General features: G+C 37.4%; 1 protein-coding gene and 1 pseudogene across 2 annotated transcripts in view; one reads left to right on the top strand and one right to left on the bottom strand.

The window, feature by feature from the left end:
• The window catches only part of PYROXD1 (pyridine nucleotide-disulphide oxidoreductase domain 1), a 35,939-nt gene extending 11,037 nt beyond the window's left edge, over positions 1-24,902 (bottom strand). Inside the window, exons 1-7 of one of the 2 annotated variants that reach the window (XM_010361366.2) lie at positions 24,682-24,902; positions 21,737-21,817; positions 12,663-12,782; positions 8,652-8,780; positions 5,966-6,039; positions 2,457-2,617; positions 1,665-1,765 (exon numbers count right to left, since the gene is read on the bottom strand). In XM_010361366.2, coding sequence (XP_010359668.1) covers positions 1,665-1,765; positions 2,457-2,617; positions 5,966-6,039; positions 8,652-8,780; positions 12,663-12,782; positions 21,737-21,817; positions 24,682-24,765 — 750 coding nt within the window. In that variant the 5' untranslated portion in view covers positions 24,766-24,902. The remainder of the gene's footprint in view (positions 1-1,664; positions 1,766-2,456; positions 2,618-5,965; positions 6,040-8,651; positions 8,781-12,662; positions 12,783-21,736; positions 21,818-24,681) is intronic. The other variant, XM_030938965.1, reaches the window with a different exon arrangement.
• On the top strand, positions 10,520-10,859 carry LOC104660886 (annotated as a pseudogene).
• Positions 24,903-25,971: the final 1,069 nt, after the last annotated feature.

Genomic DNA, 25,971 nt, shown 5'->3' with positions numbered 1-25,971 from the left:
CATGATAGAGTTCTCATGAGATCTGGTTGTTTAAAGGTGTGCAGCACCAGCCCCTTTCTCTCTCTTCCTCCTGCTCTGGCCATGTAAGATGTGCCTAATTCCCCTTTCCCCATGATTGAAAGTTTCCTGAGGCCTCCCCAGTCATGCTTCCTGTACAGCCCGTGGGACCATGAGCCAATTAAACCTCTTTTCTTTATAAATATTACCACTCTCAGGTATTTCTTTATAGTACTGTGAGAATGAAGTAATACACAGCACATCTGTTTACATGGTTAATTGAATATTTGAAGCCCACTGTTGAGACCCTACTGCTCAGAAAAAAAAAGATTCCTTTCAAAATATTACACTCATTGACAAGGCACTTGGTCACCCAAGAACTCAGACAGAGATGCACAAAGAGATGAATGTTGTTTTCATGCCTGCTAATACAATATCCAGTCTGCGGCCCACAGATCCAGGAGTAATTCTTACTTTCAAGTCTTATTAAAGAAATGCATTTCATAAGGCTATAGCTGCCACAGATGGTGATACATCTGATGGACCTGGGAAAAGTAAATTGAAAACCTTCTGGAAAGAATTCACCATTCTAGATATTATTAACAACATTCATGATTCAAGGGAGGAAGTCAAAATATCAACATTAACAAGAGCTTGAAAAAGTTTATTCCAGTCTTCATGGATGACTTTGAGGGGTTCAAGATTTCAATGGAGAAAGGCAGATGTGGTAGAAATAACAAAAGAACTATAATTAGAAGTGAATCCTGAAAATGAGACTACATTGCTGCAATCTCACGGTAAAATTTGAAAAGATAAGGAGTTGTGTCTCATGGACAAGCAAAGAACGTAGTTATCTGAGATGGAGTTTACTTCTGGTAAAGATGCTATGAGTATTTGTTGAAATGATAAAGGATTTAAAGTATTACATACACTTAGTTGGCAAAGCAGTAGCAGAGTTTGAGAGAATTGACTTTTGAAAGAACTTCTACTCTGGGCAAAATGCTATAAAACAGCTTCACATGCTACAGAGAAATGTTTCATGAGAGGAAGAGTCAATTGATGGGGCAAACTTCCTTGTTATTTTAAGAAATTGCCACAGCCACCCAAACCTTCAGCAAGCACCACCCTGATCAGTCATCAGCCACCAATACTGAGGCAAAACTTTCCACCAAGAAAAAGATTATGATTTGCTGAGCTCAGATGACTGCTAGCATATTAATAAAGCATCTTTAAATTAAGGTATGTGCATTATTTTTTAGACATAATGCTAATGCACATTTAATAGACTGTAGTACGTTATAAATCTAACTTTTGTATGGACTGGGAAACTGAAAAATTCATGTGGCTCACTTTATTGTGATATTTTATTTCCTGTGATGGTCTGGGACTGAACCTGCAATACTCCAAGGAATGACTGTATATATATTACAGTATCACACCTCAAGAGTTAAAACGTAGGCTGAGAGCCAGTCTTAGATGCTTTGACATTCACTTTTCTTTGGTGGCCAAATGGACCAACTGGATTGGAAGTCTCTTCCTAACACTATTGATTTTGAGTAAAGTGACTTAGCAGTTCATTGACTATATATCTATAACCAGTCTTTAATAAATGGTTCAAGAATTTAAAATTACATTTTGACATGTCCAGTCAGTATATGAAAAGATACCTCTTTTGTTCCTTTAAGATTCAAGCCTTCATGCCAATCTGGTCCCAACGCACTGCCTACATTATCTGCTTTCGATTTGCTTCTAGCTTCCTTTTTCCTTCCTAAAGAGATGAAATTAAATAATATAAAAATTACCAGGTAGAGAAATATGTTAAGTGTTCTGAAGTTTTTCATTTAGGCAATGTAATGATTCCTATATATACATACATTACAGCATGACTAAACTATGTTATCTCTATTAATCATTTTAGTCATTATTTTAATATTTTTCTGATGGAGAGTTACAAAATGGATACTCTTTCAATTGTGTAAGTTGTATATAAACACACTCAACTTACATTTTGGATGTTACACTGGCTAATCTGAAGGGTAAGAAAATTAGCCTTCAAATTTTTGTAATTTTGTCAATTTTTAGCACCTCCAAAATGTACAAAACTCATTTAATTTTATAATCTAAAAATTTTTTAAGGCCATCAAACTTAAAAAATATGTTTATATTATCATTGCATTTTTTACAAAACTTCTTTAGGTGTTGCCCAAATGTAGCATCTCTTTGCAAAGATGCAGATGGACTGAGTTATTCAATTCATTTTAAATTTCTTAATTGTACATATAAAATACATACATATATAAAATATATATAATAGAAAATCTGAAAACTTCATGTAAAGATACATAAATACCCACATTACTATTTCCAAAATTTGTTTTATTAAATTTTCTTGTAGCCCTTTTCTATATGGTTAAAACAAAGTTTTGTATGAGAATTAACGAGCTAGGTGCTACGCTTACCTTCAGTTGTATATCTGGTTCTTTTCTGTGCAATTTTAGCCGCTGGTTTTTCAGCAAGGAGCTTTGAAGTCAAGAATTCAGCTGCTCCTGCATCGAAGAAAGTATTCCCTATAGCTTTATCTTTAATGGCCCAAATCACTTCACAGCCTTCAATTTCATACCTAAAAACAATATTGAAGTTACTAAGAGTAATTTCAAAAGTCTAAATAAGAAATCTTTGCATTTGCAAATAATGATCTCCTGAAGCAAAAGCAGGGAACACATTTTTAAGGTAAACTGGGAAAAACTGATTATAAAGAGGAATATTAACGTTCTTTAAAGATACTAAGAAAAATAGAATAGTAAAAGAAACTAAAGCTGTTTACAGAAAGAACCTTTAAGTGACAAATACATGTACTGAATATGAATATGTATTAAGTGACAAATACATGTAATTTCATTACAATGTACATCACTAGAAAATGTTCAATTTCTACAACACACTTATTATATGAATGGCCCCCAGGGGTAAGCAGTGCTTTTTAAAAACGCTGGTTATAGTGTAATCAGTAATGCATGGATGGTACATAGCTATAATATTGAGAATCAGTCACTTATTTGCTAACGACTTTTTGTATCTTCAAAGCACATTGTGGAAGGAGATAGAAAATGGAGAGAATCAGAGTTATAAGCTAAAAATCTTAAGGATCAAGATCAAGGATCCTAGAGGAAGGAAAGAATGGACATGGTATATATAAGCCACCTTCTATTACTATTTACCACTAATGTAAGGTAATGGGCATGTGATATTTTATTCTAAGTTTAGATACTGAGAAGTGGTTTTCCTAACAATATTCGTTTCACAAAGTCCCTGAAGTCCATTATAATTAAGGAGATCATATAATTTATCATCTAACTTGGGATACTATCTGCTACTAACAATCATTTTTGGTACAACTGGTGGAAATGGAGACAATCCCAGTCAAATAAGACATATTGGCCATCCTAACATAATAGGATTTTATCTAAACTTGCAATACTAATAAAATACTGTAATTAAAAAGTTAAGGTATTAATTTTTCACATTTCTTTATTGTACAAAGTATTGCCATCTTTATTTCGCAGACTGATATAACATAGTTAGGTTATACAACTTTTCAAAACTAACCAATAAACAGATTACAGACAAAAGGTTTAGTACATCTGAATCCAGGTCACTTGATATTCACACTTTTCAACATATGGTGATAAGGAGCTCCTTGCTTCATCTAATAAGTCTTTACTTTTCCAGCTCTCTTATGTCAGTAAACATTTAATCACCAAATTTCAGATTAGTGGGTGAACATTCAATTTTATGTTACTCTGTCATATAGCATTACTGACCAGTGAAAAGTGGAACACACACACATTTGGTAAAAAAAGTTTGTATTTCAATTTACATACAGACATACAATTATCATGTAATGCTTTCTTTTTGATAAACTGGGAATTTATATTACCATTTTAAAATTTAAAGTAATATTACAATATAACACCTATCAGTGCAGTTTAACATACTGATGACTGACTAGCAGACGAAGTTATTACAAGCAACCACAAGAAACTTCAGTACTTGCTCTACCTCCGAAGACACCTTCTAATCCTCTTTTCCTAACTTGAACTATGCAAGATGCACAAGTTTGACGATTATCATCACACACAGAGGGGAAATATGCTTTCATTTTTAAAATGACTCTACAAAAACAGACAATGAGGTATTGCAGTTTTGTGAAGTTATGAAAAACAGTATCTGTTTGAAAAGTAAAGGATTAACTTACACTTAGAAAAAAGAAAACAGATAATAACTGAAAAAAATGTATAATGAAGAACATGAGTATTACTTTCACTGAAACACAGTGTAGAAAAGGTAGGAGTATGCCAAGTTTCATGACAGACAAAGACCTAATCATTCAGCAGACTTAAAGTCAGAGAATAACATTATGTGGGTCCATTTTTAATTATCAAAGAAGAGCTTACTAAATACAAAATTATAAGTTTTATCCTATTATACTGTCTTCAATCTCCAACTTAAAGAAAATGATGAATCGGATTAAATGTAAGACTCTGAACATTTTTGAACATAAAATTTTTAAATGTAAATAATGACAGTTACAATAATAGTGATACTTTGGTGATAGCTGATGGAGAAAATCTGTCATGTATATATTACACACACGGATTTGAAACACCATTTACAATAAATCTATACCTCTTCCCTCTTGGCCCACATTTTGGTTTTGACCCTTTCTCTGTATTTCTACATACAATACCACAAACTTCATAACAACAATAATGACTGCTACCCATAGTACTCAGACAATTTAAGAACTCCTACAGGCTTCCACTGGGTCAGATCATCCTCTAAAAGAGGGGCAAAAACCTAGTCTGAGAGTTGGATTGAATGCAAGTGAGTAGAGATACGGCTTTGGAAGAGTCCTTATTTTGATTCAAATTTGTCCTCTTTGTGGTCTGATCCAACTTTACGGCCTGAAAAAGATCCAGACTATGTCATGTCAATCATCTGCTAGAGGATAAAATCATGAAGTGAATCAGTCTTCTGCAGGCCACAGCGGGATATTTCTCAATGGTTTTTGAACTTGTAATGTCATCTTAAGATGAAAATATTTCATATTAATTAACGTGTTCATACTTCCTAAGCCACCAAAAACCAAGAGCTGGAAGAACCACATATCCTAAAACAGGAGTCACAAATATTTTGGGTTACACTGGCCAGACAGCTAACATAAATGAGTGAAGCAGGATTTATCATATAAGCAATAAAAGGTGGTGAGGGGGCCGGGCGCGGTGGCTCAAGCCTGTAATCCCAGCACTTTGGGAGGCCGAGACGGGCGGATCACGAGGTCAGGAGATCGAGACCATCCTGGCTAACACAGTGAAACCCCGTCTCTACTAAAAAAATACAAAAAAAAAAAACTAGCCGGGCGTGGTGGCGAGCGCCTGTAGTCCCAGCTACTCGGGAGGCTGAGGCAGGAGAATGGCGTAAACCCGGGAGGCGGAGCTGAGATCCGGCCACTGCACTCCAGCCTGGGCGACAGAGCGAGACTCTGTCTCAAAAAAAAAAAAAAAAAAAAAAAAAAAAAAAAAAAAAAAAAAAAAAACAGTGGTGAGGGTTATCACTAGAAATCTCAAAAGGCGTAAATATTTAAATTATTTTTAAACATAGAATATACTTATAAAACACATTGAGGGGCCAAATTTGGCCAACCACCTTGAGACCTAAAGCATTCCTAAAACATATATATTTTATAATAAAATTTCTACAATTATGGAGTCCACAAAAGCTAAAAAAAAAAAAAGGTGAATTTTTCCCCTTGAAAACATATGAAAATTATATTTATCTTTGATTTTCAGAATAAAAAACATTTTCCAGTCTGCCAACAAATCACATGAATCACAAAGCAATTGTTAAATTTAAAAACAAATTATTTTTAAACAATTTAAATACGTTATATTTAAAAATATATACTTACACTAACTCAAGTGCAATACCACCGTTCCCTATGATCATTATTCTTTTAGCTTTAGTAAGCTGTTTCTGAAATTCCTATGTTAAAAAGAAAATAATGAGGCAGTATTTTGTAATAGTGGGCAGTATCTGAAATAAGAGGCTTCAATGATAATATTCGAAAAATGTAAATATTTTATTGAATTTGTAAAGAAAAAAATGAATCTCACTTTCCCACTCTATCAGGGTACATCCTTCTCAATTAATATTACAAAAGTTCCCTTTTCTACTTTATCCCAAGCTGCTTTTATATCAATGCCTCTCCTGATTTTCCTTTCCTTTTAGGTCATTACATTTACAGTACTTCAGAATTTCAGCAGGAGGCACTATTAACTTACCACATTCCCAACTATTTGACCAAATCAATTATTCTTTCTTTTTGCCTAGACTCTCAGTTTCCCCAGAGTTACTCAACACTCAAAACTTCTAGGAATGAGAAGCTCAGCAGCACAGCGGTTAAGAGCAGACTCTGGAAGCACTGGCTCTAGCAATTACTAACTGAATGACTTTGCAAGTTGCTTACCCTATCTGCACCTCAGGTCCTTCAACTATAAATGGAAATGATAGCCGGGCGCGGTGGCTCAGGCCTGTAATCCCAGCACTTTGGGAGGCTGAGGCGGGCGGATCACAAGGTCAGGACATTGAGACCTTCCCGGCTAACACCGTGAAACCCTGTCTCCACTAAAAATACAAAAAGAAATTAGCTGGGCGTGGTGGCGGGTGCCTGTAGTCCCAGCTACTCAGGAGGCTGAGGCAGGAAAACGGTGTGAACCCAGGAGGTAGAGCTTGCGGTGAGCCGAGATCGCGCCACTGCACCCCAGCTTGGGTGACAGAGCAAGGCTCTGTCTCAAAAAAAAAAAAAAAAAAAAAAACACAACCAAATAAATAGAAATGATAAGTGACTATATATCCTGATGCTTCTGTAAAGATTACGTGAGATGATACAGACAAAGCTGGTAGGAGTAGCAGGTGCACAATAATATCAAAAAATGTTATTAACATTCTAAGACAGATAAATTGATGCCTCCACTCTCCAGAAAAAAAGACCACAATGAGCTTACCAGTGGTATTTTACCACTGGAATTACCACTGGTATTTACCAGTGGAATTATCAGTGGTAATTCTTTGGGCACTTTGGAAAGTATAGAATAGTCTTATTGCTTCAAAATGACATCTGAACAGAAAAATTCTCCCTCCTACTAAGTTTCTATTAAGTTTATCTCCAAACTTATACTATTCACTGAAGCTGATATCTTCGAAATTCTCCAAGAAAAAAAACCACTGAAGTTTATTTTAGTTTGTCTTTCATTGAGGATATTGCAATTTAAGAAAGACCTGTAAGAGCACTGGACCTAGAAGTGAAAAGCACAAGTTTAAATTGTGTATCTGATAAACTTAATAGCTAAATTAGTACAGACACATAATTAATCTCTCAGTTTCCTATTTGTAAAGTGGGAGTAATAATCGTCACACAGGATTATCACAAGGATTCAATGAGTTCATGTATGTAGCAGACCTAGCTGAAACAGTTATGAGCTCAGTCTCTGATAATATGAACTTAAATTGCTTACAAGAAGATAATCAAGTTCCTTTAAATTTTCTCTCAATTCCTAATTATTTAATTAAGAGAAGAATAGGCTGAAAGAAAATCTTATTAATTTTTCAGAATATAAATTCATGAAAATCATCATGTCATGAGACAGAACAACAAACTTGAGGTTAGACATAGTATTGTGAAACCAGGAAGAGCTTCTCGGCAATAAGTGTTAATAAGCCCTGAATTAAATTACCAAAAGGAAGTTGTATAATGCTCCAAATACAGATGTTTCACCTTACTGGGATAGTTTATCTAGGGCAGAACAGTAAGCCAAGTGACTTTTTCTGTTCTATGATTCTACCATGATTTTGTACCACAAAGATCTTTTGAATATTTTTTGCTAGAGAATAAGATGCATAATTTTTGAATTGCTTTTACCTTTTCGGAAAAAACTTGTGTTTCAAATGTGGTATGTATGAGTTATATTATTTAGGCTGCAAATCACATATTCCTAAAGTAGAGTAATGAATGTGTGTGTAATGCAAGTTGTTAATATTCAGCGGAGTCATTACATCTGGGTTATCTCTTGCTGATAACACATCAGCATGAACTTAAAAACATAGTATCAACTAAATATAAATAAACTGGCAGGAATAGGCCGGGCGCAGTGGCTAATGCCTGTAATCCCAGCACTTTGGGAGGCTGAGGCAAGTGGATCACGAGGTCAGGAGATCGAGACCATCTTGGCTAACATAGTGAAACCCCGTCTCTACTAAAAATACAGAAAAATATTAGCCGAGTGTGGTGGCAGGCGCCTGTAATGGCAGCTACTCAGGAGGCTGAGGCAGGAAAATGGTGTGAACCCAGGAGGCAGAGCGTGCAGTGAGCTGAGATCACGCCACTGTGCTCCAGCCTGGGTGACAGAGGGAGATTCGTCTCAAAAAAAAAAAAAGAAAAATTGGTGGGAATAAAACATAACCACTCTGTGGTTTATTGGTCATGAAACAAAATTCCCTTCTGCCATTGTAGTTTAGGAATCATAAGTGGAACACTTTAATTCAAATGTAGAAAAGTCTTTTATTTTCCTTCCCATGATCCAACCTTAAAATGTTACCTGAGCACTGTCTGTATCACGGATTCCTAATACGTAAGGATTTCCTTCACATATCAACTTTGGTTTAGCTCCAGCACACAGACAGAGTTTCTTATATACATGCTGATTGCCGTCTTCTGTTAAAATGCACTGTAAATACACCAAACAATGAAAGAAAAGGGGGACACATAACCAACATGGATACAATTTCACTTTAAATTAAAAATTCAATAAGGCAAAAGCAAAACATAATACATTAAGGTTGCCTCTTGGTGGCACTCAGTTCTTTGTTACAGCAATTACAAAACTAAGCATGAGAATACCTGCACTAATCCAGTTATTCTTAATCATTTTAAGCTCATGAACCATTCTGAGATCTTATGAAAACCGGTCTTTCTCCTCTGGAATAAAAAGGTACATTCACGTAAAGTTTTACATTAAACTTCAGGGAATCTCATGTTGGTTGAAAAGGTATGTTGACCCCAGATTAAAAACAAAACTTCAAGAAATTTTTTAATTAAGCATTCTCACAAGGTCAGGAGATCGAGACCATCCTGGCTAACACAGTGAAACCCCGTCTCTACAAAAAAAAAAAAAAAAAAAAGCATTCTCATTATACCCGTGACAGGCCTTAATGAAGATTTCTGATGTCAAGGGAAGTTTCTGTAAGACGACCTAGTAATTCTAATCACATCATACCTTCGTATCTATTATGAGTACGGAAACGCAGTAAGTGGTGCAAGAAGTTACGGTATATCTTCTTAATCTAAAAAGACTAGTAAGTGCTATAAAAAAAAAGCAGTATTTATATTCTTAAGCAAAAATAATGACTTTACTAGCAAACAAAATGCCTTTGGGGTATACTTTAGTATAAGTAAAGAACACGATAATCTTTAATCCTAGCATGTATTGGCTTTAAATTTATATTAATTTTTAATAACAAAAATGGGTCTAAAACTACGTATCAGAGATCTATTGCTTTCGTTTTTTAATACTGAAAGAAAAACTACATATAAATAGTAGCCTCTAGAAAACATTTAAACATAAATGCATGCTACTATGAGAGATGTTCAACTTTGTTTGAATGATTTAAGCGCTCATGTTTGTGCCAATTATTTGATTTACAAACCTTGGCAAATTGTATCATAGCACTTAATACCCAATGAGACATTTATAACCCAAATTAACTCTTCAGTTGCAAAACAAATACATAAAACCAGTAATCCAGCATAAGCATAAGCATAAGCCATATAGAAATTTTATACAAGTCGTCTTTCAGATAATCTCATTAGAATTTTATCTGACAAGAACAAAAGTTAATTATAGGCACTGACAAAACTTAAAAAATAATTTGCATTTAGCTGCTGTAAAAACAAACAGCACAAACACAAAAACTCTTTCCATACTGCTAAATTTTTGCCAGGAGATGTGAAAGTAAAACATACTATCTCTAATTCACTAAAATATGTAAAGGACACTTCTCCAGACGGAAGTGAGTGACACACTCTGCATCCTCGCCTCATCAGGAAACTACTGAAGTTCCTGGGGAAGCACAGTAGCATTTCATAAAAACAAAATGGATGGAGAGAGGCCAGGCACAGTGGCTCACACCTGTAATCCCAGCACTTTGGGAGGCCGAGACGGGGCGGATCAAGAGGTCAGGAGATCCAGACCATCTTGGCTAACACGGTGAAACCTCGTCTTTACTAAAAATACAAAAAATTAGCTGGGCGTGGTGGTGGGCGTCGGTAGTCCCAGCTACTCGGGAGGCTGAGGCAGGAGAAAGGCGTGAACCTGGGAGGCGGAGCTTGCAGTGAGCCGAGATTGGGCCACTGCACTCCAGCCGGGGCGACAGAGCAAGACTCAGTCTCTAGCAAAAAAAAAAAAAAATGGATGGAGAGGAGAAAACCTACGGTGGCTGTTAAGGCCCTGATGCCAAGTATGTGAAACTGATATCATCTGATGGCCATGAATTTACGGTAAGAAGAGAACATGCATTAACATCAGACGCCATAAAAGCCATGTTGAGTGGCCCAGGTCAGTTTGCTGAGAAAGAAAACAATGAGGTCAACTGTAGAGAGAGACCTTCACATGTGCTATCAAAAGTATGCATGTATTTTACACAGAAAGTTCGCTACACTAACAGCGCCACCGAGTTCCCAAACTCCCAACTGCACCTGAAATATAGTACTAGAACTGCTGATGGCTGTGAACTTCTTAGATTGTTAAATAAAAGAAATTATAATAAACTGTTAAAAAAACCAAAAATGTAAAGGACAATGGATAAGAGAAGGCAGACATGCACTGCGTGTGAGATATTTTTCAAATGGTAATGGGAGGCATCCTGATTCATTCAAATGCCCTAACACATAAATTCCCTCACAATACATTTAGCATATTTTGAGAGCCCACCTCAAATACAAAATAAATTGACAAAGATATTACTTGGAATATGCAATACCACTATAAGTATTAGAAACTTAACTGGTTTGGGGATTCAGATTTTTTATTTTTTCCTGATAAAATTCAGTACTTTTACTTTTTTCTCTCAAATTACTTGTGTTTCAAATGTGGGATGTGTTTTATCTCCTTTAGGGATATCTCCCTATTTTATGAATCAGACCTCATATATTAGAACTGCCTTATACAAACAACTACAAACCTACTTCTTATCTTGCCTAAAGCTCATCTGAGGATACTGTAAATCATCTAACAACATCCTTTCCTCAGATTGCCTTCTTCAGTCTCATGCAAAGGGTTACTGAGTCCTACTGAATTTATAGTAGAAATCTCACTCAAATCTTGGATATTTTTTACAACTACATTGTCCCTGTCTCAGTTCAGGCCTTACATCATTTTTCAAATCAATTTTTTAAAAAATTGTTTATTCTTTTTGAGAGAGTCTCACTCTGTTGCCCAGGCTGGAGTGCAGTGGCACAATCATAGCTAACTGCAGCCTTGAACTCCCAGGCTCAGGTGATCTTCCCACCTCGGTCTCCCAAGTAGCTGGGACCACAAGTGCACGTCACTATGCCTGATTAATTTTTTGTGTATTTTTGTAGATATGGGTTTTTGCTATGTTGCCCAGGCTAGAGTCGAACTTCTAGGCTAAAGCCATCCACCAGCCTTGGCCTCCCAAAGTGCAGGATTATAGGTGTGAGCCTGTACATAATTTCCTGACCCTTTACATAACATTTGACTATCATAACCACCTTCTAATTCGGTTGGCTACTGGTCACTTGTTCATTCTCAATACTCCTATCAGATGCATCTTCCTTAGAAAAAAAAAAAAATCAATTTTATTATTGATGCCCCAGCTCTTAAAATCACCTTACAATTTCTCCCAAATATAAAACAAACTCACCTTCTTACAGGATGACATTAAAAACCCTTCAGGATCTTATTTACTTAGCTTCTAGCCTTGATTGCCAATCTCCTTTACTTAACCATACCCTAATCCCTTTGACATCTCTATTCTTCATATTTCTTTTCCTTTCTTTGGGTCTTTGTACATTCAACCTCCTCTTCCTGGAATGCCCCTTTCCACCTGGCGAACTCTTAATTTCACTCATCTGTTAATACCCAGCTCATTTTACTCTCTCTGTGAAGTCTTCCTAAATCCCTGATATCAGAGCTTTGACAGTATTTCAGTGACCGTGTTTTTTATATGTCAATATAATTATAGTACGCATGTTCATATTCCCTTTGACACTGACAGTTCCTAGGAGCAGACACCTCGTATTATCCCTACTGCATCCCAGCACCTAATGCAGTAACCAGAACACAGTGGACACTTTATAAACAATAATGTAATTTGAAATGTGAAGACTAAAATCCCAAATCTAATTATATAATTCCAATAAACTTACAAAAACTGTATTTTTTATAATAATACTGGAAATCCATGTCACTAAACTTTATATATTAAAAACTTAAATGGTGGTGGTGGTAGAGCTGGAGTGAAAAGAAGGCAGGCAAAACCTCATCAAGATTCAATAATGGAAAATGTTATTAAGAAAACAATGATCTTACATGTTCTTCACTCTTCAGTTGCTTTACGCCAGATTCTATAACCTTAATGTTGGGAAAGCGTTTTTCTAACATGGTACTTGATTGTTCTTCAACATCAAATTCTTCCAATACTTTAGAAATCTGTACAGATCAAAGAGATTAAAAATGTATATTTTTAAAGTATTTTCTTTCAAGAATCTTAAATAATAAAAATACTTTGCTTTTATACACTATTTTGTGTTTGTAAAACAAAAAAGTTAGCCAACTGCACTATATAGAGTGAAAAGAGGACTGGACTCAGCATTTAGGGACTTAAATATTTGCTTGGCCGCTCCTTGGCAAGTCAGGTGTTATTAGCCATTGTTTCCCAGCTAATAATAAGAACTGACCTGTAAAATGAGGGGTAACACCACTTCCATTTCTACAGTTTAGTCAAACAGCTTATTTATTTCCTTATCCTTCAAGCTTTCCCTCTCTATTTACTAGCAGACCTTATGGTCATCTAGTCTTTGCACTCTTCCTTCCTGTTCTATAAAACCATCAGTATTCTTGTAGACTCACTTTCCTTTCTGTCCAGTTGAAGTTCAGTTGTGAATCATTTCACCTTTTCCCTAAATCCTTCACTTCCTTGCTCTCTTATCCTAAACTGTTAAAACTGAAAACCCCCAACCGTATAAACTATCTACTTGCTCTAATCCTAAGCCCAGTTTGCTGCAGAAAGACCACACAGCCTTACAGATTGATATTCAACCTCAGCTGCTCCTTAAAAACTGCATGGAAATCTTACTGCATGGCTTGACAGTTCTCAAACCTTTTGGTCTCACGACCCCTCTATGGTCTTACAAATTATGTAAGAACCTACTTCTAGGGTTATTTAAGGATCATATATTTGAAACCTTTAGAAGACTACTTGGTGCATGGTAAACACTTAATAAATGTGAATTATTAGTAGTAATCTTTTTTCTCCTTTAAAAATTATACAAGTCATGAATCATGTTCTTTGTAACACTAAACAAACAATACATAATAGAGAGTAAATGTTAAAGTCTCTCTTTATCCCTCTCCAAATCTCATCCATAATCCCTCAGGATAAGCACTAGTGACTTTTTGGTGTTATGTTCTACACTTTTAATCTCTGTATCCTTTTTTTTTTTTTTTTTTTTTTTGAGATGGAGTCTCGCTCTGTCGCCCAGGCTGGAGTGCAGTGGCCGGATCTCAGCTCACTGCAAGCTCCGCCTCCCGGGTTCACGCCATTTTCCTGCCTCAGCCTCCTGAGTAGCTGGGACTACAGGCGCCCGCCACCTCGCCCGGCTAGTTTTTTGTATTTTTTAGTAGAGATGGGGTTTCACCGTGTTAGCCAGGATGGTCTCGATCTCCTGACCTCATGATCCGCCCGTCTCGGCCTCCCAAAGTGCTGGGATTACAGGCTTGAGCCACCGCGCCCGGCCTTAATCTCTGTATCTTATGTGCCTAGTACATTGGCAATATATAACATAGGTACTCAATAAATCATAAAGATAATGCCATTTCCTACTGCTGTACACAGAATAGCTGATATTTGTATATTTGTTATTGGCACATTTAAGCTCCCAACCCTGTGAAGTAAGCAAGGAAAGTATTAATACTACAGGAGAAGCAGCTTACAGAGATCTTCCAAGGCTACCCGACTAGTAAATAAGAGGCCTAGAAACCAAGTTTTTTCCTTCTATTGTGCATAACTTACAAAACTGGCAAAAACTGAATTCAAGTCTCACAACTCTTGGATTATGATACTGAATTAGGTCTTCTGGAAAGGTAATTATGAGACCCAGCTACACATCTTTCTCTTATGGATACAGTCTCAGCCTGTCATTAAATATGTACTTTTACCTTTTAAAGATTAATAGCTATAATTTTTCCTCTATTTCTCCCAAACTCCATAACTCTTTGGCTATACCTAACTAGTAAGATATCATATGTATCTCTGCTTAGGTTATAAAGGGACAACATGGTATATGCCACTAAACTACCCTTGGTCTTACAGGTTTACAATATGAGAAAAATATTTTCCATTATCAGGATATTACAAGAAACATCGTATTAAATGGAGGGCTATGGTAGTAGTCTTCACTGAAGGGTGGGAAGAAAGATAGAACCTATGTTTTTCGCCATTTTATAAATTTTATTTTGCATAGGCTTTATAACATTTATAATTGTAGTTCTATAGCTCATGCATATAATTTATTAGTATACATATATTGGGATGTCAAGGCAAAACATTTTAACAGTTGAGCTACAGGATCAAAAAAGTTCGGAGATGGCTTTTCTATACTATGACCCCACTGTTCTTAGACTCCTATTATAATGTGAATATAAATTAATGGAATACAAAGTATTCCGAGATGCTTATTACATATCTGAAACACCAATTATCTGTAAGTATAAACTTGGCTTGGAAGTACTTTTCTGATTTGTAAACACACATACACATACCCCTACCCATATTTATAATAAATATCTACATGTATATTTGTACCCATTTTAGATTTGCAGAGCATCTTTCCTGGAAAATTTTTATTGGAAACTTTCTCAAAACTAATTCTAAGTGGAAGGAAAATTGAGAAAAAGAATAGAAGACTAAAAATTCAGTGTAATTCTGGGAGCTTTTGGTATTCTATGTGAATAATTCTCAACTTGAGGTTTTTTCAAATGACTGTCAAAAGAGTATTTGTAATTTTATACAATTAAAACACTCCAGAATGCATGGAGGTATTGTCATCAAGATGGCTAAGTAGGAGATACCAGCCTTCATTCCCCTATTAAAAAAAACAAAACAAAACAAATATAGACAACTATTCACAAGCCAAAATCGCCCAAAGAGGGCTCAAGGGCCCATTAAACAATCTGCAGCAACACAGTGGAGCAAGAAAATGGAGAATAGCCACATAAGAAGAATCAATAATGACCCTGGCACACCTGAGAAACCAGGAAATGGCTAGGAGCAAAGAAAGGCGGAGGCCATCAGTATCAGTCACATGGTGGAGAGCACTGTGGTCCATGGTGGCCTGCACTGCAGAGGAAACTGGCATTCCTTGCTACTGTGACCGATCCAACAACCATTCCTGCCAGGGAACCCCAGAGAGGGAGACATGGCGGCACAGCTTGTCTTCACAAAGAAGTGGCCAATGTCAAGATGCTTTGGGAAAGGAGTCACTTCATCTCTCAACCCCATGGTGTCCCAATCCCAATCCCACATATCAGACCCAGGGTCTACGGCCTGCACTGGGCCCACCTACATCTCAGACACCAGAGCCATCATCATGGTAAGCTAGTGTGCACTTTGGGCCCTGCAACCAAGCCTCACTGCACATGTCTGAAATCCAGGCATTAGCTCAGCCACAGTTGAAAGCAAGGCCCTTCCCTGACACTGAAGCTGCTACAACTTTGAGCACACCTGTGTTCCCATTCCTGGTTTCCCTGGCTGCTTCACAGCACACCTGTGTTCCCATCCTTGGTTTCCCTGGCTGCTTCACAAGCATCCTCACCGCACATTCTATTGCCAATACAGCAGTATGGGTACTTGCCCTCTAGGCAACAATGTCATTACTGTCCCAGATCCCAGAGCTTTTGTTCCTCCATGTATGCTGGTGTTTTGGGTCTCAGCTCTGTCACTGTTCCAATAGGTACCACTTATCAGACACCAGTGCTGCTGCCACTGAACCTGAAGGCAGACTCAGTGCCAATTGGGATCCCCTAAGCCACAACTTCCTTGTGATTAGGAGGCTCTTAGCAGTCACTGACATTGAAAACCCCAACAACCCTCACTACCACTGCAGACATCCAGAGTTGGATGCTGAGGATCCCTGCAATCTTCAACAATTAACTCAGCTGACAGAGCTGCATAGACCCTCACTGATGCCAGTACTGCTACATCCTATCCAACAAGCAGCCCTCCCCATAGGGGAAGGTCTTTCCACAGCAAAACTAGCCCATACTTGTGAAAACAGTGAGTGTGTCATCAAATGTGCAAACATCAACATATGGCAACAAGAAACATGATAAACCAAGAAGCCATGCCACCAAAAGAACAGAAAGAAATGGCAAAAAGAAACATGACAAACCAAGAAGCCATGCCACTAAAAGCACACAGACAAAAAAAAAACCACTGCCTGACAAATAATTCAAAATAATTGTTTAAAGAAGCTGAAGGAACTTCAAGAAGTTACAAACAAACAATTCAATTAAATCAGGAAAACAATAAGCAACCAAAACAAAAAATTTAAAAAGACAAGTTATTCAAAAATAAAGCAGAAATTCTGGCAATGAAAAATGCAACTGGATGAAACAAACAAAAAAAATGCAACAGACTATGTCAATAAGAGAACTGATCACACAGAAGAAAAAATGTGTGAATCTAAAGACAGATTATTTGAAAATATACAGTCAAAAGGGAAGAAGAAAAAAGAATGAAAAGAATGTAAAAATATGGAATTTAAAGGATGGCATCAAAGAAGCAAATCTTTGAGTTACAGGAGTTATAGAAGGAGAAGAGAGAGACAAAGGAGTAGAAAGTGTATTTAAAGAAATAACAATAAAAAACTTTCCGAATCTGGAGAAAGATATAAATATCCAGGAACCAGAAGGTCAAAAGTCTGTAATCAGATTCAACCCAAATAAGGCTACACCAAGACATATTATAATTAAACTGTCAAAAATCAAAAACAAGGAGAGGGCCATTACAGCAGAAAGAGAAAAGCAAATCACAATAAGGGAGTCTCCAAAAGGCTAACAGCAGATTTCTCAGGAGAAACCTTACAGGCCAGGACAAAATGAAAAAATAACACGATTTGGACGTCTGTCCCTGCCAAATCTCATGTTGAAATGTAATCCCCACTGTTGGAGGTGGGAGATGGCTAAATCATGGGAGCAGATTCCTCACGGCTTGATGCTGTCCTTGCGATGATGAGTTTTTGCGAGACCTGGTTGTTTATACATGTGTGGCACCTCCCCTCACACTCTCTCCTTTGCTCCTGCTCTCACCATGGGATACATCTACTCTCTTCGCCTTCCACCATGATTGTAAACTTCCTGAGGCTTTATCAGAAGCTGAGCACATTCCTGGCACCATGCTTCCTATACAGCATGTAGCACTATGAGCCAATTAAACCTCTATTCTTTATAAATCACCCAGCCTCAGGTATTTCTTTATGGCAATGCAAGAAAGGCCTAACATAAATCATAGATTCAAAGTGCTGAAGGAACAAAAAACAAAACTGCCAACTAAAAATATAATACTTGGCAAAGCTGTCCTTCAGAAATGAAAGTGAGATAAGGACTTTCACAGACAAATAAAAGCTGAGGGGGTTCTTCACCACCAGACTTGTCTTACAAGAAATGCTACAGGGAGTTTTTCAAACTGAAAGAAAAGGACACCAGTTAGTAACATGAAAACATGTGAAAATATAAAAATTAACTGGTAAAAGTAACTACACAGTCAAACTGAGAATACTCTAAAATTGTAATGGTGGTGTGTAAGCCACTTACATGTTTGGCTTACACAAAACTATTAAATAAAGACAAAACTAATAAATATAACAATAGCTTCAATAATTTAAGGGATATATAATATGAGGTAAATTGTGGTATCAAAAACATAAAATGTGGCAGAGGAGTAGAGTAAAAGTGTAGAGTTACTTTATGTGGTCATAGTTATGTAGTTTTCAGCTTAAAATATCCATTATAGCCAGGCGCGGTAGCTCAAGCCTGTAATTCTAGCACTTTGGGAGGCCAAGACGGGCGGATCACGAGGTCAGGAGATCGAGACCATCCTGACTAACACGGTGAAACCCCGTCTCTACTAAAAAATACAAAAAAAAAAACTAGCCAGGAGAGGTGGCAGGCGCCTGTAGTCCCAGCTACTCGGGAGGCTGAGGCAGGAGAATCACGTGAACCCAGGAGGCTGAGCTTGCAGTGAGCTGAGATCCGGCCACTGCACTCCAGCCCTGGCGACAGAGCAAGACTCCGTCTCAAAAAAAAAAAAAAAAAATCCGTTATAATTGTTTTACATAAGCCTTATGATAACCACAAAGCAAAAACATACACTAAATACAAAAAGATTAAGGAATCGAAGCTACCACTAGAGAAATGCTAAAGGGAGCTCTTCAAACTGAACGGAAAGGATACCAATTAGTAATTAGGTATTCAAGTAGGATACCAATAATTTAATTAGAAGGAAGACAGGAAGAGAGAAAAAAGGAATACAGATTTGCAAAACAACTAGAAAATAATTAACAAAAAAAGGCAGCAGTAAGTCTTTACCTATCAACAATTACCTTGAATATCAATGGACTAATTCTCAAGTGAAAGAAACAGTGGTTGAATGAATAAACAAACAAGGTCTAACTACATGTTACCTACAAGAAATTTACTTCACCTGTAAGGACACACAGGAAAAGGGAAAGGAGGGAAAAAGATATTTCACGCAAAGAGAAAACAAGAGAGTGGATGTAACTGTATCAGATAAAATAGCCATTTGTAAAAAACTGTAAAATGAAACAAAAAAGGTCATTACAAAATGGTAAAGAGAACAATTCATTATGAAGATATAACAACTGTAAATATATATGCACCTAACATCCGAGCACCTAAATAATAAAGCAAATATTAACTGATCTGAAGAGAGACACAGATTGCAGTATAAAAAGAATAGGGGTGGCTGGGCACGGTGGCTCACACCTGTAATCCCAGCACTTTCGGAGGCCAAGGCATGCGGATCACTTGAGGTCAGGAGTTCAAGACTAGCTTGGCCAACATGGTGAAATCCCATCTCTACCAAAAATACAAAAAAAAATTAGCTAGGCATGGTGGCACACACCTGTAGTCCCAGCAACTCGGGAGACTGAGGCAGCAGAATCACCTGAATCTGGGAGATGGAGGTTGCAGTAAGCCAAGATCGCACCACTGCACTCCAGCCTTGGTGACAGAGTGAGACTCTGTCTCAAAAAATAAAAGAGTAGGGGATTTCAGTACCCCACTTTCAACAATGAAAAGATTATTGGAAATAAAACACTGGATGTGAACTAACAGATTTAACAGACACATACAGAATATTTCACTTAGCAGCAGAGTACACATCCTCTTCAAGTGCACATGGAACGTTCGATAAATCACAATAGGTCACAAAACAAGTCTTAAGAAATACAAGGATGAAATCATATCAAGCACCTTTTCCCTAGCACAATGATATAAAACCAGAAATTAATAACCGGAGAAATTTCAGAAAATTCACAAATATTTAGAAATGAAACAACACTCTCCTAAAGAACCAGTGGGTCAAGAAAGAATTTTTTTAATTAAAAATACCTTGAGACTAATGAAAATGGAGACACAACATACCAAAACTTACAAGATTCAGCAAAAGCAGTTCTAAGAGCAAAGTTTATAGCAATAATCACTTACATCAAAAAAGAAAGATACCAAGTAAACAACTTAAGGTTACATCTCAAGGAACTAGAAAACCAAGAACAAACTAAGCTCAAAATTAGGGAAAGGAAGGAAACAAAGAGCAGAGCAGAAACAAATGAAGTAGAGACTAGAAAAACAATAGAAAAGATCAACAAAACAAAAAGATGTTATTTTGAAAATACAAAAAAATGGAGAAACCTTTAGCTAGACTGAAAAAGAGACAAGACTCAAGTAAATAAAATCAGAAATGAAAGAGGACACTTTACAACTGATACAACGGAAATACAAAGGATCATAAGAGACTATTAGGAATAATTACACTCCAACAAATTGGACAACCTAGAAGTGGATACATACCTATATACAGCCTACCAAGATTAAACCACAAAGAAACAGAAAATCTGAACAGATCAGTAATAAGTAAGGGGATTAAATTAGCAATAAAAAGTCTTCCATCAAAGAAAAACCCAGGACCTGATGACTTCACTGCTGAACTCTGTCAAAAATTTAAAGAACTAATACCAAGCTTTCTGAAACTCTTCCAAAAAACTGAAGAGGAGGGAAAATTTCCAAACTCATTTTATGAGGCTAGCATTACCCAATACAAAAGCCAGGTAAGGATACTACAAGAAAAAAAATTATAGGTCAATATCCCTGATGCACATAGATGCAAAAATCTTCAACAAAATACTAACATACTGATTTCAACAGCATATTAAAAGTAATCAATTCACCAGGTGTGGTGGCTCACACTTGTAATCCCAGCACTTTGGGAGGCTGAGGCGGGTGGATCGTGAGGTCAGGAGATCGAGACCATCCTGGCTAATATGGTGAAACCCCATCTCTGCTAAAAAATACAAAAAAGTAGCCGGGCGTCGTGGTAGTCGCCTGTAGTCCCAGCTGCTCAGGAGGCTGAAGCAGGAGAGTGTTGTAAACCCGGGAGGCAGAGCTTGCAATGAGCCAAGATGGCGCCACTGGACTCCAGCTTGGGCAACAGAGCAAGACTCCGTCTCAAAAAAGAAACAAAAACAAAAACAAAAAACAAAACAACAACAACAATAAAACACAAGTCATCAATTCACCATAATCAAGGGGGATTTATTCAGGGATGCAAACATGGCTCAAAATATGCAAATCAGTAAATGTGATATACCACATTAACAGAACAAAGGACAAAAATCATGACCATCTCTACAGATACAGAAAAAAAAATTCAACAAAATTAAACATCTTTTCATAATAAAAGCCCAACAACTAGGTATAGAAGGAATGTGCCTCAACATAAAAATGGTCATATACAAGCCTATAGTTAATACTATATTGAATGGTGAAAAGCTGAAAGCTTTTCCAAGATCAAGAACAACACAAGGATGTCCATTCTCAACACTTCTATTCAACACAGTACTAAAGTCCTAGCTAGAGCAATTAAATTAGGTAAGAGAAAGAAATAGAAGGCATCAAAATTGGAAAGATTTTTAAATAGCTTGACTTAGCCATTTCACAATGTATACATATATCAAAACATCATGTTGTACAGCATATAATTGTACTTGTCCATTTTTAAGAAAGAAAAAAATAGTTACCCTAACGCTATGCAAGTTAAATTGCAATTTTTTCAAATTAATATTAAGAAGTTATACAAAGGTTCTTACCTGCTTGAAATTCGTAACTGCTTTAATAACAGGAGAAGCTGTTACCAAGAGAATATCTTCTGATGGAAAGTGAGTAGCCAACTTATTTTTAAAAAGAGAGAAAAAAAATTAGGACAAATTACTTTAAGTACTGGCATATATGGTTTGGGGTTGAGGATGATGCAACTTTAATAATGTAATTAATCTAGAAAATTAAAAACCCACTGCTCCTCATCTAAAGGTCTCCATTATCCCCCGTCATGTTCTTATCTATGGGGCAATGGTGAATAATGGTAAACTCTGATACTGATAAAATAATACATTTACAGCAAACACTAACAAAGAACTGCTGAACAAGAAAAGTGATATAAAGAAGTATACTTTATGGCCGGGCACGGTGGCTCACGCCTGTAATCCCAGCACTTTGGGAGGCCAAGGCGGGCGGATCACGAGGTCAGGAGATCGAGACCATCCTGGCTAACACAGTGAAACTCCGTCTCTACTAAAAAAATACAAAAAATTAGCTGGGCGTGGTGGCAGACGCCTGTAGTCCCAGCTACTGGGGAGGCTGAGGCAGGAGAATGGCGTAAACCCGGGAGGCGGAGCTTGCAGTGAGCCGAGATCGCGCCACTGCACTCCAGCCTGGGCGACACAGTAAGACTCTCCGTCTCAAAAAAAAAAAAAAAAAGAAAAAAAGAAGTATCCGTTATTTACTTCAACTATTTTGTATACCAATTTAGAGTTATAATGCAGAGGATGAGAATAAACTATTTTCCTAATAGTTAAACCAACTTATATTTATCTTAAAATAATATTTCATTTGTCTTCAATGGGACGAAATCAAAGCAAACCCTCAATATTAAACACTTAGAATATTGGTCTGACTTTCCCCAAGTGCTTTGGCACTCCTATTCTGCCTCTTCCACTCAGTACATATTGTGGGATGATAAAGCCATTTTAACAATAGCTTCAACAAAATTTAGAGGTATAACTTGTTAATGTTTCATTATTTTCCTTTAGCTACAACCTCTTTCTTCACTCTGTACCTGAAAGCATTTTCTTATCTCAAAGTCTGGTTCCTCCACACCACCACCCTCAATAATGTGGCTTCTATTCCTACTATATCACTAAAACAGCATGTTTGAGGTATCTATGAATCCTTAAAATCCAAGGGATTATTTCTTTTCTTTTTTTTAATGGAGATGGGATCTTGCCATGTTGCCCGGCCTGGCTTCGAACTCCTGGCCTCATGCAATCCTCTCAACTTGGCCTCCCAAAGTTCTGAAATTACAAGTGTGAGCTATGGTGCCCAGCACCCATGGGATTCTTCTTAGTCTCATTCTATTTGAACTTTCTATATTTGGCAATATTATTACTCTCTCCATCTTTCTTTCCTTTGTATATTCTGTAATTTATCTCCTTGTTTCCATTGCTAGATGAGGTCCTCAAAACTTCTTTATACTACTCAAATCACCTTGAAATTGACTCTCCAGTTTCACGTATAAACCAGCTGCCTCTGCCACAAATACATTGTAACTAATCATCTTTCAAACCTTTTCACATCATCAAGTTACTCCACTGCTCAAAAACATTTGACTACTTGTAAATTCTTCTTAAGTTCTTAGCATGATTTATAAGATTCCTTATGATCTATGCTTTAAGCTTTACTGCTCGCTGATGATCCATCCTTTTCCACTGGAGATGGCATTTTTTTTCTTGAATACTTGAACTTTCACTCATTCTCTCAAAATGAGATTTTAAAAATACCTCCTTCGATTAAAAAAATTTCCTCTTCCCTAATTCACTCCCTACCTACTCCACAGGCACTCCTAAGATAACCGTTGATATCTCTTGCATAGACATACAACATTGCCTCTTCCACTAGGCTGTGGGTCCCTAGTATGGTATACCATGCTGTTTATAGTTGAACACTCAGCCCTTAAATACGGTGCCTGCATCATATATGCTTACTTAGTGAAAAAATGAAAAATACGCATCCAATAATGAAAACACTTCAGTTTCTTGCACTATTTCTTATGACTTCAGCGATTGCTCATGTTTATATCAACAAAATAACCTAGAACTTTTTGGAATACACACATGTATATGAATATATACGGTCTGGCTATTCAGTATCAACAGGAAAGCAGGCCCTACATGCACATAATCCCTTCCTGATTGTTTTACAAAACATTACTAGAAATAAAGTATCTTCTATCTTGGGAGTTCGAAGTATAGAAAACTTACGTATGGGATTCTTTATTAATTAGTTAAGGTGCACTAAAGACTCGGCAACTATCTGGAAACTAAACTCAGTCACCTATGACAATTAACAAAGGGGGCTGAGGGCCCGGCGCTGTGGCTCAGGCCTGTAATCCCAGCACTTTGGCAGGCGGAAGCAGGCAGACTGCTTGAGCCCAGGAGTTCGAGAGCAGCCTGGCCAACATGGTGAAAACCCTTCTCTACTAAAAATACAAACATTAGCCGGGCGTGGTGGCGGGCGCCTGTAATCCCAGCTACTTGCGAGGCTGACATAAGAGAAGAATCGCTTGAACCCGGGAGGCAAAGATTGCATTAAGCCAAGATCGCACCACTGCACTCCAGGTCGGGCGACAGAGTGAGACTCCGTCTCAAATAAAAAGAAAAAAAAAAAGAACGAGGGCTGAATTTTTTGTCTAAATACGAAGTCCTCATGTCTGCTCTGACATTACAAGGATCTGAGTACGGATCTGCCAGCTTTGGTTTCTCGGCAATAATTTGCCTCCCACTCCTCCCTGCGCCTGAGAGAAAGCTAGTGAGGCCGTATGAGGACCACCAAGCAGTTTCTAAAATCTGGGAGCAGTAAGTGCGAAAAGGATCCAGCAAAAGAGGAACCCGGAAGAAGAAAAAGGGAGGGGGTGGGAGGAAAGCCTTCAGCGCTACCGCCTTTGGGGTAAAGAGGCGGAACCACCTGAGCACCGCCCTACCTGCTCCGCACAAGTGACGCCCGCGATGCCGCCGCCGACCACCACGAACTTCCCTGCAGTCGAGGGAGGGCGCGCTGCCTCCATGCTGCCTGACTCCCAGTTGTTTAGTGAATATCGCGGCGGAGCACCGGGACTTTGGACTCCAGGAGAGGAAGCAGCCAAGAAGCGGTCACTTCCGGTGCTTGATCCACGGAATCCGACCTACGGGTGCTCGGGAGCTCAATTTAGTCTTCTCGAGTGCCTGCTGCCCGCTGCGTTTCGGAAGCAACGAATTGTCTCGTGGTTTTCAGAGCTTTGCGTTACTGTTACTACACCTGAATGTAGTTATTCCATAAAAATCTGACAAAGAGAAGACCAAAAAATAAAAAAGTAAAGAGGATGGGTTGCCCAAAGAAGTTTGATAAATTACATATCTAAAGATAGACCAGTATTCTCACGGGACAAAGCTTTCCTATAATAGATGAATTGGTATGAAGTTCTCATTATTTGTTTCTGAGAGAAATTAGAGGCGCAGATCTCATGCTCTCTCTTATTGGCAGAAGGAGCCCCACTTATTGGCAGAATGTCTTATTGGCAGAATGACAGCGCCACTCCTGTCATTTTTGTAGATGAAGAAACAGTCTTCTGAAAACCACTTCATTGCCACCGTTCACCTAACAATCCAAGGTTTTTGTTTGTGGAAGCACAAAAATTCTTCATGACAAGGCAAAACACTACTGAATTGTTCTCTAAGAAATTATCCTTTACATTTACAACGTTGACCTCAGCTAAAGTTTCCAGTAATAATGTACAGTTGCTTTCCATTTTGTCAAAACAAATGAACATTTCTTACATTTCCAATCAATAGCAGCATGTTTGAAAGTTGAACGAAACATTCCCAGTCTCCGTTTTATTGTGAATTTTTTTCGTGGTGGTCAATTGTTTTTAAGAAATTGCTAAATTATTTCTAACTGTTTTTACTATATTATTCACTATTCATATTATTTTACTATTGGTAATGGTAAGGTACTATTGTGATGGTAAGGTATTATCTCTCAAATGGCTCACTCTAAAACTGGTAATTACCAGTGTCCCTTTAATTCTTTAAACACTGAGAATAACCATTATATATGAACAGGAAAGCCTACCACGTATCTAATTACAGATATTTACTGATACCCATAAAAATCATTGTTCTTTGATTTACCAAGTTAAATGATAAGCGGTTTAATAAACGTGTCTAATTCCTGTTACTAGTATAGCAGCCAAACAAAGCATTCATTTCTAGGAGGAGGAAATACATTCCTTAAG

The sequence above is a fragment of the Rhinopithecus roxellana genome, chromosome 10 (assembly GCF_007565055.1).
Source record: "Rhinopithecus roxellana isolate Shanxi Qingling chromosome 10, ASM756505v1, whole genome shotgun sequence".
NCBI classification, from domain to species: domain Eukaryota; kingdom Metazoa; phylum Chordata; class Mammalia; order Primates; family Cercopithecidae; genus Rhinopithecus; species Rhinopithecus roxellana.
Note: the sequence above shows the minus strand (reverse complement) of the source record. Positions and strands in the feature narration are given on the sequence as shown.